The sequence below is a fragment of the Kogia breviceps genome, chromosome 1 (genome assembly GCF_026419965.1).
Source record: "Kogia breviceps isolate mKogBre1 chromosome 1, mKogBre1 haplotype 1, whole genome shotgun sequence".
NCBI classification, from domain to species: Eukaryota; Metazoa; Chordata; class Mammalia; order Artiodactyla; family Physeteridae; genus Kogia; species Kogia breviceps.
Genome location: NC_081310.1, coordinates 55,996,153 through 56,011,435, shown reverse-complemented (window position 1 = coordinate 56,011,435; position 15,283 = coordinate 55,996,153). Strand labels below are relative to the sequence as shown.

The 15,283-nt window shown below is 45.9% G+C and overlaps 1 protein-coding gene and 1 pseudogene across 1 annotated transcript in view; both read right to left on the bottom strand.

Moving 5' to 3' along the window:
* STYXL2 (serine/threonine/tyrosine interacting like 2) overlaps window positions 1-8,599 on the bottom strand; it is a 32,238-nt gene extending 23,639 nt beyond the window's left edge. Inside the window, exons 1-2 of the mRNA XM_059044441.2 lie at window positions 8,420-8,599; window positions 7,687-7,812 (exon numbers count right to left, since the gene is read on the bottom strand). Of these exons, the coding sequence (XP_058900424.1) occupies window positions 7,687-7,796 (110 nt within the window). The 5' untranslated portion in view covers window positions 7,797-7,812; window positions 8,420-8,599. The remainder of the gene's footprint in view (window positions 1-7,686; window positions 7,813-8,419) is intronic.
* On the bottom strand, window positions 938-3,046 carry LOC131744937 (dnaJ homolog subfamily C member 14 pseudogene; annotated as a pseudogene).
* Window positions 8,600-15,283: the final 6,684 nt, after the last annotated feature.

The following is a 15,283-nucleotide window of genomic DNA, read 5'->3' as shown; positions in this document are numbered from 1 at the left end:
CTTCCATAAAAATTTCTGAAAAGGGCTAGCCAATTTGGGATCAGCTTCTAAAAACCAGTTGCTAAGGAGTATACTGTACACAAACCGAGAAGGACATCAAAACTGATAGGATTCAGGAAGCGTCACTGGGAACCCAGAGAAAATTTGATCTGTATGTGGGACTATGCTTTTAGGGAGCTCAGCATGTAAGTGGGGCTTTCAGGTTGAGGCTGTTTTTGTCTAGGAAGGGGACTGGCAGCTGGAAGGGCTAAGGACTGAATGCTGTTAGAAAGTCTCTATTAATAAATGCTTTCATTCTTTGGCAGGCTCACTTTACATGCAACTCTGACACCAGCAGAATTGGTCTTTCCTGCAGTGACCCGCCTTCCACCTTCACAGCCAGCTCTCACTCACTGATTGCCCTCCCCCGCAACCAATAATCTGAGCAGCTCAATCACACCGAAGTGATAGGCACTTAATAAAATGCCTATTCCCTAGGGCAGTATTCAAATTATATACCAGACTTTAGCCTACTGTTAATTAGATAGTTTATCATGTTGTTTAAACATTCTATATATTTTTTTTTCTTTTTTTCTTTAAAGAGTGGGGAAAGTGTCATCTGCTGTAGAAGCAAAAGACAAGACAAAGGCATACAGACCCCAGGGAAATGCCCAGTTTCCACACTACTATGGGAGAGATCATTCAGCACAGGTCCAAGCCCTAGGTTCTTTGTTCTAGCCACCCCCTATTTCTTTGGTATTGTCAGAAGACAAGATTCAGTTCCCGGGTGCTGGTAGAAGAGGGAGAGTGGTTCCAGAGCTTCCTATAAGTACTGAGTGAACAATTTGAGCTTAACATTTTCCCTTTTAAAAATATTTAAAAATAAATCAAACTGCATCCTGTGCTGTACCCAGCCCTTTTGACTCCCTGACATTGATTTGAGGAAAGAGAAGGGGTGTCAGCGCCGGAAGGGCCTCGTCACTTTCTCCCGCCATTTCGGTTTGGCTTCTCCCTTGGGTACTGTGCTGTTGGGCTTGGAGGCTGCAGTGGCCCCAGGGCCCAGCTGAGGAGCTGCAAAGAAGTTCCCATTGGACATCTGGCCTGGGGGTACTTGAAAGGTCCGGCTCAAGAAATCCTGAAGGTCAGCAGGAGGGGCATCTGGAGTAGCTCCCTGCCTCCCACTGGTGCCTGGCATCCATGAACCAAATGAGATGTGATAGAGGACTCTGTGGGTATCTGGGGAGATTCCCACATGCTGGCATCCAGCCCACTCCATGATGTCATATACCTTTCCATCCATCAGTGCAAAGTAGGTGATCTTGAGGCCCAACATGCTTGACTCTGCCCAAAAGTCTCCTTCCTCAGCAGGATGCAGCCTATTACTACTCAGCACAGTATCTGGCACTCTCAGGTTGCTGGTCCATTTCAAACCTCCTATGCTTTCCCTGGCATCGGCTGCACATCGTAGTATTCATTGCTTCTTTGAGGTCATCCTGCAGCTTGGACAGCAATTCATTCACTGACCGGCTCAGCTCATTCTCTGCCATTCGATTCATCTCATATTTCTTCCATCTTTCAGGGTTGCTGACAAGGTCCCAAGCTGCCCGCAAAACCTTGATGGCCTCCTCAGCCCGGGGATGATTATTTTTGTCAGGATGAACCATCACTGCTGGCTGCCTATAGGCCTTCTTCAGTTCAACATCTGATGCTGTGGCGTCAACTCCCAACACGAAAAGGGTTTAGCTCATCCTCAGGAACCCCAGCCATGGTCAACAGTAGAGCCACTTCCTCTTCAGGCTGGCAGTAGTGACCACTAGCTACAGGTGCATTCCCCTGCCTATTGGTCCTCTGCTTGACCCAAGGCAACTCCAACCAACCCCACTGAACTATTCTTACCAGCTGCTGCCACGGCCTGCTCTCTCTCAGCAGAATCAGGCACCGCTGCCAGGTGGGAGAAGCCAGCCAAGAGGAGAGCCAGGTGGCTTTTCCCCTCCAGCCTAACTGGTCACTCAGTCCTACCAGAAACCGCCAGCCCAACTGTAGACAGCCCAACAAAAGGGCCAGAGTCAAGAGCAGAAAAGCATCCAGTAGCCTAAGAAAATGGGTGAACAGCCCTGCCCCATAGCAAAACCCTTGGCTCAGAAACTGGAACATCACCTGGGCCCCACCCCACAGCTGCCCTGCCCAGACTCCCACCCAGACCCCAAAAAGGTCCAGATCACTGCCTGTCAGCTGCCTGCCTGCATAGATGAGATGGCCACAAGTTTCCATGTACTCCCCACTAACACCAGCAGTTCGATCAGCCACCAGAAGCCTGCCTGTCCAAGCTGACACAGTTCCTCTGCCCCCCACAATTCCAGTCCTCTGTGCTAATCTGCCTGACTCTGTTTCCGACCCAGCCAATGTCAACCAGGAGATCTGGGATCTCTGCGTCCACCCTCTTGAGTATCTCCTTGGCTGGAATGCAGTGCCGTTGTCTCCAGGCTGCAGGTTTCTTTCCACTGGGCACATGTGAAAAATCACTGGGAAACTTAAGAGGTTCCTCCTCATCATATTCCTCTTCCAACTCTTCATCTTCCCCCAAAGCTGGAGAGGTACAATGGTGGCAAAAGTTGCTAGAAGAGCTATCTCCTCCCTCAGGGTAAGGCCCTTCGGGGATTCCAGGGGTTCCCTGGCAGTTACAGGCAGATGGAATGGAAAGAAAAGAAGGGTTCCCATCCTCCTGGTACCCAGCTTCTTTCTCTCTTGAGAGTTCCTGGTCCACTCCTGACTCTTCTGAAGATGCCTCACTCTGATCAGGGTCCTCTCCATCCCTAGGGGGTCCTGGACCCCTTGGAGGGCCATGGCTTGGGTCTGACCAGTGGGCTGGATTTGGGAGCTGTGTGTACTTAGGACTAGAGTGCTCTGTGAGGCAGTGGGTACCATTAGGAGCAGGCCCAGCCGAGTCCCTGAGTCCTGAGAATGAAAGTATTTCAGGGTCAACGGAGGGTCCTAAAGTCCTGAGGGAGGCACCACCACCGTACTGGGCTCCACACAACCCTCCTTCTCCTGGGTGCTTCTGGGCCATGACCCCAGGGCTTCCTGAGGATTTTAGGTCACAGCTATCCTGGTAAGTTCTGATGCCAAAGAGTGGCGGTAACTCCTCCCCCCTGGAGCAGCTGGGCCAAGGGCCGGGGGACCTATAAGAGCAGTTCCCCCAGCTCTATCTTCCGTTCACTCTCTCTAAACATTCTATATTCTTAATGACTGTTAATTGCTAAAACATTCTAGTATTAGTACTTCTCTTCTGGTACACATATGTACTTAGTTCTGTTAAGTATGTATCAGGAGTGAACCTGCTGGGTCATAGGACAAGCATGTGTTTAGATACTATGAAATAGTTTTCCAAATGGTTATACTCATTTACACTCTTACCATCAATGAACAGAAGAGTCCTGATTGTTTCACATCCTCATTAATGTTTGCTCTTGTTGGTCTTTAAATTTTAGGCAGTCTGACGAGTAAGGAGTAGTATTGAACTGTGGTAAATAGTATTAATATCAAATAATAGTATAGTATCAAATTAAATAGTATTTAATTTGAATTTCTGTTATCCATATATTTCAATATATCCCATCCAACTTGCTCTCTTTAGAGTGTCACCTTGATACTTCTCCAATAGAGTGGTGGAGCAGCCTATGCTGCCGCCTTTTGAACTTTTGTGGTCCTTCATGTGACTTCTAAAGCTAGGTCATGGAAATCAATGCACTTCCATCCTGCTCTCTTGGATGCAAACTCTTGGAATTTCTATTGTATATTTTTGTTTTTAGTGATTTCTAGCTTAATTCTGTAAAGGTCAGAAAACACGTTTTGTATGATTTCAAGCATTAAAAATTTGTTGCTATATGAATGGCAAAAATTCCAAGTGCACATGATAAGAATCTGTATCCTGCAGTTGCTGGGTATATGTTCTATAAATGCCAATTAGGTTAATTTTGTTTATTGTTTTGTTTACATATTATATTCTTGATGATTTTTTTTGCCTCATTTTATCAGTTGCTGAGGTTGTGTTTTAAAAAATGTACATTTGACTAAGATTGTGAATTCTAATTTTTTCTTCAGTTCTGTCAATTTTTTGCTTTATGTATTTTGAGGCTACTTTATCAGATCATAGAAATTTAAAATGAATATATCTATTATATGATGAATTGAACCTTAAGTTATTAGGAAACATCCCTCTTTGTTCCCAGTTATGCTTACCCTAAAGTTTTCTTTGTCTTATATCAATAAATCACTTCACTGGCTTGCTTTCTGTTAGTGTTTGTGATTATGGCAGCTGATACTTTCCAAAGTTGGCCACAATGTATCCCATCCCACATGCTCTCTTTACTCTGTGACCTTGATACTCCTTCAGTGGGATGGTGCAGACTATGTTGCCTCCTTTTGAACCTTTGTGGTCCTTCATGTGACTTCTGAGGCTGGATCATGAAAATCAATGCACTTCTCTCCTGTTTTCTTGGAATTTAGCTCCCAGGCTCTGAGAAAGCCCACACTGGCCCACACAGAGAGATCATATGGAAAGATCATGTTAGGTGTTCAGGCCAATTGCCTAGCTGAGGTCCTGACATGAAGTGTCAAATATATGAGGATGCCTCTATGACACCAGTCCCCAGCTGCTGAGTCACCCCCAGTCTCCAAGTCTTTCCAGCTGAGGCCCCAGACATTTTGAAGCAAACAAGCCACACTACCGTACCTTGTCCAGGTTCCAGATTGTGAACATAATTAAATGGTTGTTTTATGCCACTAAGTTTTGAAGTTATGAGCAATAGTAACCAGAACAGTGTAGTATAAGTTTTCTATCCTTTGTTAACCTTTGTACATCTTTATTTTTAAGGTGTATCTCTTGTAAAAAGTGTGTAGGCTTGTAAAAAAATTGTCTGACAATTTTTTTCTTTTAATTGCAATATTAAGTCTGTTTATGCTTAATGTAATTACTTATATATTTGGGTTTAAATCTTCCATCCTTCTATTTTCTTATTATTTGTTATTCTTTTTCTATATTATTTTTTCTCTCCTCTCTTGACTTCTTTTGGATTGATTATATTTTATTATTTCATCCTCCCCTCATTAGCTGGTTGGCTATACATTCTAAATAACTTTTAACAATTATACTAGAAATTACAAATGCATCCTGAACTTCCCTCTCAAATGTAAAGTTTCAGATAATCTCTCAAGATACCTGCCATTAAGCTGAGAGTGAAATATGTAGACAAGAAAGCAAAGAAATAAATTAGGATTGAAGATTTTATCTATGGGAAAGAACTATGGGTGTGGTTTCTGGCACATGGAGTTGTCTGGTCTCTGTAGATCAGAAACCAATTAAGTTTTTGAAGAGATCACATTTTCCAAGAAACCATGAGACTTAAAAAGCCTCTGAAAAAGAAAAAAAGGCCTTTGGGTGGTATAAACCTTAAAACAGCTCTTGGACCCCCAAGTTTCCATAAGCAGGACAAGTCTGTAAAAGCTGTACAGCCTTCAAGGAAGACACCCTCTCCAACCTCACTTCAGATGTAGCTGTGGAGAATAACAGGCAAGGAAAAAGCCTCAGAGGATGAAGCTGGAAGCCCCAGAGAACAGCAGACAAAGGAATTCCACCCCAAGGGCCACATCAAAGTCACAGCTAGGAGGTCTCCCCACTTCTGGGGCAAAGACGCTAGACAGGCTCATTAATTATACGGACTGATGACTGCTGTATCTCGCACTCCTCCTTTTATCCTATGGGAGTTTTGGTTTTGGTTTTGGTTTTGGTTTTGGTTCTTTGCAGTCATCCTGGTCAGACCATGAGGAGGAGGAGGCATACCCTCCAGAGAACCTAGCCTTTGAACTTTGCAGCAGTTGGTAAATGGGATTTGGGGCTGTCTCCCTGGGGAGGCAATAAGTGTGCTCTATGAGTGGCATTAAAGGAAACGCGAATATTAACTGCCTAGAGGGGTTACTGGGGTTGCGACTGCTGTGTGTTCACAAACCCACTTCTTTTCCCTGGGCTCATGGACCTCATTTCCCATCCTCCCTTACAAGAAAGCATGGCCTTGCTGAGGTCCAGCCAATGGAATACGAGTGGAAGCAAAATGGCCGTTTTCAGGCCTGGCCCATAAAAACCTCCTGAGAGATTCTTCGTGCACTTCCCCATTTTGTCTTGGTTCTGAGGAACACAGTGACTTTAGAAGTCGGGCCTTAAAATGGAGGATCTACAAGACAGAAGGAGCCTCAGTTCCTGAATCATTGCTCAGGTACCTGTTCTGAAATGTATTTGAGTGAGAGAGAAATGTCCATTTGCTATTACAGCTGGCATTAACCTAACTACTACACGAAGCCATCGCCTACCCTGACTGACCGCACACTACCTCTGCCTTGTCTGGGAGTGTAGAGAGGGAAGGGCTACACTTTAAATCTCTCAATCCTAACAGTTTTTCTAAGTAGAACATAAGGCTCAATTTTAAAGTAAAAGTCCCCAAGCTCCATTTGGACAAAGTGCCTTGGCCCCTGGGTGATGAGCACCTGCCTTTGCTCCCATTTCACTCCAAAGGGGAAGCCTGTTTGAGCCCTGAGAAGCAAGACCCCAGGAGACACAAGGAAAAGGAAGGTCAAGCAGAATCAGAGATACTCTGATATAAAGTTACCTTGAGATATTCATTGTCTTTCCTTCCCTTTTTCTAGGTAAGGAGGCATAGACTCAAGAATTAAAGTGGTTCTTCACATAAATTTGGTGACAGAGCTAAGATTAGAAGGCAGATCCCCTACTATTATTTATGGCAGAAGAAAAAGGATAGGCACATACACTACTGCTTTAGCAGGCAATTAGGCATTTCTTTGATGCCTTATGATTTTTCTTAAAAATTTACACAAATTTTTCATTCTACATCATCATATATCCTCAATGATTTTGTGTAAAAGAAACTGTAAAATTACTTGTCACAAAATAAAAAAGACCCTCCAGGACGATGCATGTGGTCATCTACCGCTGGGCACACTGCCACTTACCCTCAGGCATGCACAAATCCCAGTTTGAAAGACACGGCTTCATCACAGATACAAAATTATCTTAGTACTAGGATCTGATGTCTTAGGGTCCTCTTCCTGTCCTGATGCATTTTCTTATCTATGATCTATGGTCTACCTTTCCCTGGTGGTCCAGTGGTTAAGACTCCGTGCATGGGTTCGATCCCTGGTTGGAGAACTAAGAACCCACATGCCACAAACAAACAAACAAACAAAAACCAGAAAAAATAAAGCAACTATGATCTGTGGTCTACCATCCCCATTTCCAACCTCAGTTCTAGGAACTCAAGCACTATCATCCAGGGAGAACTGCCAGACTCCTACTCATCCTTTGAGGTTCAAGTTCCAGCATCATCTCCTCCAGGAAGCCTCCTATGACAATTCCAAGCCCAGGTGTTCCTTTCCCTGTCCACCCCCCACTCACCCCCACCCCACCACTAGACCCTAGGCATGCTAATCCTAGCACTTACCATGCCATGTTGCAGTGTGTTTGTGTGCATGTTTGCTTCCTCCAAAAGTATGACACATAAAAAGTACTCAACAATGTTAGCTGAATGAGTGATTTTAAGGTGGTGGCTGCAGGCTCCATGGGGCCCACTTGTCATCATACCCCGTAGCCTACTGCCGCCATGCCTGGAGGGATGCAGAACTCAGCAAGTGCACACTTACTGGCTGGGGGAGGGGCTCCGGAGGTACCGAGCCTGCACGGCTCTCATATCGGCTTCATCCTCTTCACTTGGGACTACCTGCTCCTCTTCTGGGTCCCCACTTGTTGCCATGACAGCCTGTCAGCCTCTGTAGGTTTGGCATGAAAAGGGCAGTTAGAAAACCTGATTCTGGAGGTTTTGTTGGGGGAAAGGGTGTGTCAGTGATGTCACCTCAGTGGAACTAGGAATGGGAAAGTCACCACATGTTAATAGCCTGGTGAGGAGATCACCCATGAGGAAAACCCAGTCAGACTTGATCCAGCTACTGTTATCAGGACACCAAGATGTACACCCCAGCCATGTAAACAGCCCACCTTGGAGTTGCAAGATTTAAGAAGTGACAACTTGGCTCTTTCCACAAATGCCAGCAAGAAAGCAGTGAGGGGAACCAGAAATTTGCCTCTCTTTCTCTCATACACACACACATACACACACACACACAAACACACACACACACACACACACACACATCTTTTGTCTTTACCGGGAAGATGCCTTCTTCAGCGTCTCTAACCAAGGCCACAGGAGCCACTACCTTCGGCTCAGGAGCCATCCCACAGCCTATTAAGGAATATGAGATCTCCCAGGACCTGGTCCCAGACATGGCTGGGCCCTGACACTCAGGGCAGAGCTGCTGCCCCTTTGTTTGTAAGTCCTGGGCTCACAGGACAAAATGAAGGGAGAAGCACACTCACCGCTGATCTGCTTGTATCTCCACACCAAGGGGCAGCCACCCAAGGGCTGACGGACCCAGACAAAATGTCCAGAAGCTCTGACCAGTGAGAGGGACCGAACTCCCCTCTCCAGTGTTCCTTCTCTGAGGGGCAGGACAGCTGTCCACAGGAAACCCTAGCTAGCTTCTAAATTTAGCCTCTGGTCCCACAGCCTGGCAGATCTCTGGGAGGAAGGAATGCAGGCTCAGGACCCAGACCCAAAAGCAGGCCCCACTTAACTCTTTCCCTCCTGGCTGATTCTCTGGACACTGACATGAGCAGCAGAGTTGGGAGAGGTTCATTCTTTGTAGACAGAGAAGCCTAAAGAAAAAGTTTGATTGGGGCTCTCTCTCCATGCCTTCCAGCCTGCAGCTGCTATTCAAAGTGCTTCCTGAAGATAATCTAAAGCCACAGATCTAGGAGAATAAAATAAATTGTACTTTAACCCCATGTCAGTACAGAAGGGGTTGGAAAAAAAATACCATATATAAGGAATGGGGAGGGTCCTCTGTAGATGTTGGGAGAGCATAATGGTGAGACTAAAGGGTAATCATTTCTTGTGACCAGGGCTCCATTTCTTTGGACAGAGATGACTCTGGATACTGAACTGGACAGTTGTGCTCCCCTTCCACAATCCCTGCCCCACATTCACCTCCCATGGTGATGGTCAATTGGCAACCCTGGGTGATATAAACTTTCCATGAGCTTCATAAACTTCAAATGTGCTCATAACCCACCCTACTCCACTACACCAATTCCTACCAACATTACGATCAAAGCAAAGTCCAAGAACCCAATAGTTCACTCCCTCACCCCACACATTCTATAATGACTCCATTCCTCCATCCATCCGTTCACCCATTTGTCTACCCATTCACAAATATCCACTGATATCTATTATGCATCAGGTTCTATACTTGATCAAAGTTAGTAAGACACACAATTACAGGCTTAAAATGGTACTTCTTCCCAGCTAGGTGGAACAATGCTTGGCACAATAACAATTGGCTGAATAAGTGAATGAGCTCAGAGTTTATTAGGAGGGATGAGACACAGACCAAAAATAACTCAAGCAGAAGGCAGAATGTAGTTAGTTAGTATCCCAAGAGAGATCCTGTGTGAGTGCTGTGACCCAGGGTGCTGTGTGAGTTCAAAGGAGGGAGAGAGCCCTTCTGGCTGAAGAAGTCAGGAAAGGCTTCATGAAAAAACAGATAATATATGAGCTGGTCTTTAAAGCACATGTTGACTTACAACAGCAGATATGGTGGGGGGAAGGAATTCCAGAGGGGTTGGCATGGAAAAAGTTTTGGGGTAGCAAAAACTAGTTTCATATAGTGTTTAGAGCTTTGAAGAAAGAAAACAGTGTTGTGTGCAGAAACTTGGCAAAGCTAGGATGGGGGCTCCTTTGGCTAGAGTGGTCCAGGAAGGCATCTCTGAAGAGGCACGTGGCATCACCAATAGCCAAATCCCTGTCCTGGGTGTCAAATAGGGCCTCAGTGAGTGTCTCTTGAAGAATGGAAGAATGACCACAACTGAGTAACCATGGGAGTTCAACTCACCTCCAGACTTCAAGGTTCCATGAAGTTGAAAGGTGGTATGAGAAAGAGGTGAGATGGAGGAGGGAGGGATGGAGAGTGGATGGGAATCGGGCAGAGGACTAAAGGGTGGCATCAGTCAGGGTGAGGCTTAAGATGACAGACCCCCAGCACAGGGAAGAAGAAGGTGGGTAGGAGGTGGAGGAAAGATGGAGAGCCAACACACCTAAGAGAGGCAGCAGATAAAGAGGGGACCACATAGGAGGAGAGAAGACAGTGGGTTTCTGTCTTCTTTATACCCTTTAAACCCTTACTCACCACCCCAGAACTCACAGAGGGTGACATCTGGGTCCCTAGCCTGGTGGACTAGAAGTCAGAAAACCACTTCTTAGCTATGTGACCTTGGAGAACCCATTTAACTTCTTTGAGACTTAAAAGCCTGTTTGTAAAATAAAGAATCATAATACTCATTTTGTTCTGATCACCCAGGTCTAAGGTGGAACCCCTTCCACTGCCCCAATTTCATTATCTATGTCATTTCCCAGGTCATGCTCCCCGTAGCACTGGCACTCTTTAAGTCAGGTGACCAGCCATCCCAGTTTGCCTGGGATGGAGACATTCCTGGGACATAGGACCTTCTGTTTTAAAACTGGGAGAGTTCCAAGCAAACTGAGACAAACTGGTCACTGTATTTCTGACTATCTTGGTTGCTTGTATACTATCTTCCTCCCTGACCAGATTAATAGTTCTCTGGGCGTAGAGATTTCCAGTCTTCCTCATGACTGTGTCTCTAGCATGGTGGTGAGGTAGACCAGGAAGGGAAGTAGATTAACAGATCGTATTATGCCTTGAAGTATTTCAGCAATTGTGACTAACACCCTTCTTTTATTGGCTTTGAAGCCCTTCCTCTGAAATCATTTCCCTTCATATTATGAGGCAGCAACTTCCTGTCCCTTATAGGCGAAGCCCACGTTATAGTGAGAAGCTCAGGACTTTGCCCACCTGCTAGGTGGAGAGCAGGCAGGGGAGGTAACTGAGAAGGTGGAGAACGTTCCTTTCAGGGCCTTTGGTGAGGTGGGTGGAGCAAGAGTCCAGTCCCACAGGTGAGCTCACCTGTCAGTCCAGCCAAGGGGTGGGCCATGGGGGCCAGGCTGGGCAGAGGTAGACAGGAAGAGAGAAACCACAGGGATCGAAGTCTGGACTGGGCCAGAGGCTGTCGTAGGTTTAACCAGTCAGCCCAGACTGGTTAAAGTCAGGGGCCCACCAGCGCCAGGCTGGACTTGGGGCAGAGAGGACACAAGACCATGGAGAGGAAGATGCAGCCCGTGCTGTGGATGCTCTGTTCAGGTGAGCAGTGCCCAGGGGTGGGTGAGACAGGGGCTGAATGCTGAGGGTCTCCCAGCGCCCCCCCCAGGGAGGGCCTCCAATGACACAGTTGTATTCCTGCTGGGCAGAATGACACGTTTGTCATTCAAAAAGCAGGTTCCAGGCCAGCACCCAGAATCAGAATGTTTTTTATTCTCATATTAGTAAATAAAATTCCAGCCCATTTCTGGAATTCATAATACTCTCAAAACTATATTTTCTGATCCCAGATCAGATCATCAGATGAGACATAAGATCTGACAATTGGGACAAAAATATTTAAAATCAGGGTTGTCCCAGAAAAGCCAGGATGTGTGGATCCAGGATATGTGTTCACTACCTCAGATTTTAATCATTGTCTTAAAACCAGAGAAAGAGGCAATGGTAAGAGTGATAACATCTGTTATCACATATAGGGAAACTGAGGCAGAGAAAGGCTGCAACTTACCCAGTATCATTTACAGAGCAAGAGAAGACTCAAACCCTTTGAAAACCAGCCAGTTAGAAATAGAACGACCCTTTCCAAAGGCCAAAGCCCTTGAGCTCTCTTGATACTCTGGTCATTGAAAACTCAAAACATGGGGAAACCCCACAAAATAAAAACCAGACATTCGCTGATATAATGGTAGACTCCAAATCAAGTGCTAAAAAGCAAAGTCATTGTGTGAGGACCCACAGAGTGCTAAGCGTTAGGATGGAGATCTTGGTGTTAGAGTCCTGGGCACCGACAAGAAGTAGAATGAGCAAGGAAGTTGAGAGATGGGGGTTGGGAGGATTTTAGGACTATCTTTAATTCAGTGTATTTGAACATGTTGAGAATCTCATCAGCTTGCAATTTATTTATTTATTTTAAAATTCAGCCACATTTTAAATCTAAACATATTATTTCCCATTGAATGAAATATTCTTTAAATTCTGTAGTGCTTTACAACTGTCAAAATTTCACACACATGATTTCATATAATCCCATAATAACCCTTTTTTTTTCTCCTACTCCAATCTTGCCCCTCCCCTCTTCCTTCTCCCCACTGGTAACTACTAGTTTGTCCTCTATTTTGTCCTCTATGTCTGTGCGTCTGCTTCTTTTTTGTTTTATTCACTAGTTTGTTGTATTTTTTAGATTCCACATGTAAGTGATATTATACAGTACTGGTCTCTCTCTGTGTCAGCTTGCAGTTAGAAATTGTTGTGGGCTTCAGGGATCTGGCAAAACTGGGGCAGGTTGTCGAATCCAAGTTCGTGTGCCCCATGCACAGTGAAGTCAAACAAACCGAAATGTCGGGGTTTGGAGCAGATAAAGTTTTATTGCAAGGGCAATGCAAAGAGAACTGGTGGCTTATGCTCAAAAGAACCAAACTCCCCAATAGGTTGGTTCATTTTTAAAGGCAAGGTGAGGGAGGGGAGTCACAGGGTATGTGAACAGCTGGTGCACATTTCTCTGATTGGTTAATGGTGAGGTAACAGGACAGTGTCACGGGGGTTAACATCACCACTCCTCAGGCTCCAATAGGTCTGGGAGCTGCATACTCATGGTCATCCAGTACTTACCTTCTTCCATTTGCTGGGGGTTTTAGCAATTGGAAAACAACTCAGGAAATGTGCATCAGATACTGCTATCTAGGTACTTCAGGGAGGAACTAAACATTCTGTGACTTCAGTATGGCTGATTTACTATTTAAATTCTTACCAGTTCTCCTGGCCCAACTGCTATTTTTGCATTAATTCTTGATCCAGACTTTTGTGACTCAGGGGAGGTGTGGGAGATGAAAGCTTTTCTACAAATAAGAGACAGGCAGAGGACATGGGGAGAGGAGTCTGTCCTGGGAAGTCCCCATGCAATCCTGCTTGGTTACAGGATGAGGTGAAGAGTTTTACCAGGAAACTTGGGAGCCCCAAGGCCTGGGAAGCAGAACGGAGGAGGGTCTGAGTTAGAGCTCACTTTTCAGCTCCTACAGGCAAGCCCCAGGCCAGATGGCCTGCCAGCCCAGGGTGGTTCTCCTAGGCCCCCAGGCTCCCCCTCCTCCCCCATCTCTCAAAACATGACCTTGGAGGTCTTGGCTGGAGAATAGCCCAGTGCTGGGGAAGGGTTGGGTCAAACTCAAAGGCCCTGCCAGGAGGCCCATCTAACTGGGGCAGAGGGGCCCTCATCATCAGGTTAGAGGGCATGCTTGGTTCATTCCTTCATTCAAACAGCTCTTTACTGAGCACATAGTTTGTGTAGGCACCACAGGAGTGAGGGGTCTGGAATGATTGCAGTCATGAGGGACCTGTCTCAGCCATCAGATTCAGACCGGAAGGATGTGCTTCAAGCCCAGAGGATAGGAGGCTGAAAGGAAATGACCACCCTTTCTGGGCTGGGCCAGTGACCTCTGATCCTCTTCTATAGAGCCTAGAAGTCTCCCCACTGCCCCACCTCCTCCCCTACCCCAGTACACACCCTTGCATCTGTAGTCTGGCTGCAACCCAAAACCCATGCATGAATCAAAAGAGGGAGTTTGGGCTTGGGAAAAAAACAAAGCAAAACAAAACGTGCACCCAGCTTAGATTGAAATGTGGATTTAACTGTGAACTGCCTGGAGCAGTACATTTCACCTCTTCCTGTGAGAAGGCATGTGACCCCTGGGTGAACTCATCCAGCTCAACCAGTTCTTGGGTTTGTGTTCAGACACACTGATAAAGTGTGTCTTCTGCCCCCACCCCCTTCCATCCACCCTCCCAGCCTGCCCTGCCTGGCACCACGGGCTCATCACCTTTGCCTCCATACTTTACACTAAGGGGAAGGGGCTGGAGCAGTGGGGCCGGGGAAGCTGGGCTTGGTGGCTAGCTCCGGGCATGTGTTTGCCAAGTGGAAATGTTTGGGGTGAAATAGCCATTGCTATGTACAAATGAGCAATGAAGGCCTTCAAAGGTCAGATGTAAAAGCAGCTGGGTGGCCCTCCCCACCATGGCTCAGGAGAGGATGCCAGAGGAAGAGCAGGGAAATTAGGGAGGGCTTCCTGGAGGAGGTGGAGTTTAAGTTGGGTTCCCCCAACTTAAGTCGTACTGGCTTTCCCCCTACTTCCATTCTTCATCTGAACTTGCCCTGTAACAACTTAAATTTTGCTGATGTCCCGGGCAGAGTAACATAACTAAGTTGATGAAAATAGACCCCAGGACTCATCGGATTTTGGGGAGTCAGAATAAAATCACATAAGGTCATATGAAGGGGACACAAACAGAAGGTGGTGCATTTGAGAATTTAAAAACAGTACTTAAACCGAATAAAAGTCAGCCTGACAATTCCAAACAATGTCAGTGACACAATACTTCTCCCTCCCTGGCAGATGCTCCCACGCCCTCCCCCTCTGATGGCACTTGAGAAGGGCAGGCCCTCTTCCTTAACTGATTTTAGCGTGGGGCAAATTAGTTGACCTCGATAAATCTCAATTTCCTAATTTGTGAAATGGAGAAAGTAACCTATGATGTGTAAAAATGCACACTGTACTTCATTCTGTTATTAGGGATAATAAATGAGTATGTCAACGTAAAGACCCTGGAACAGTGCCTGCCACATAATAAGCATTCAATAAATGCCAGTTATTTATTATTACTGTTGTTGTTATTAGTGTGGGCAAGTGTAAATTATAGGAAAGTAACTAGGCTTTGGTGATCAATTGTCTGATCACTCTGATCTGGCAGACATCTGCCAAGAGAATGAGAGTCACTGAGGATGAGGGATTCTGTCACCCCTCCCAAAGGCTGCTAGAGAAAACACCCCAGCTTATGTACAGGACCAAGGCTGCTCCACTCTGGGAATTTTTTCAGCCACCAGACTCCATGAAAGATTTGATGTGATGGAAGGTACAGCTGCAGGAAAAGAGATACATAAAGAGGATCCCACCAGGGAGAAAAAGTCTCTGAGAAGCTCTGCCCAGAGTCACTAAAATCTTTGAAGACTTGATAAAAA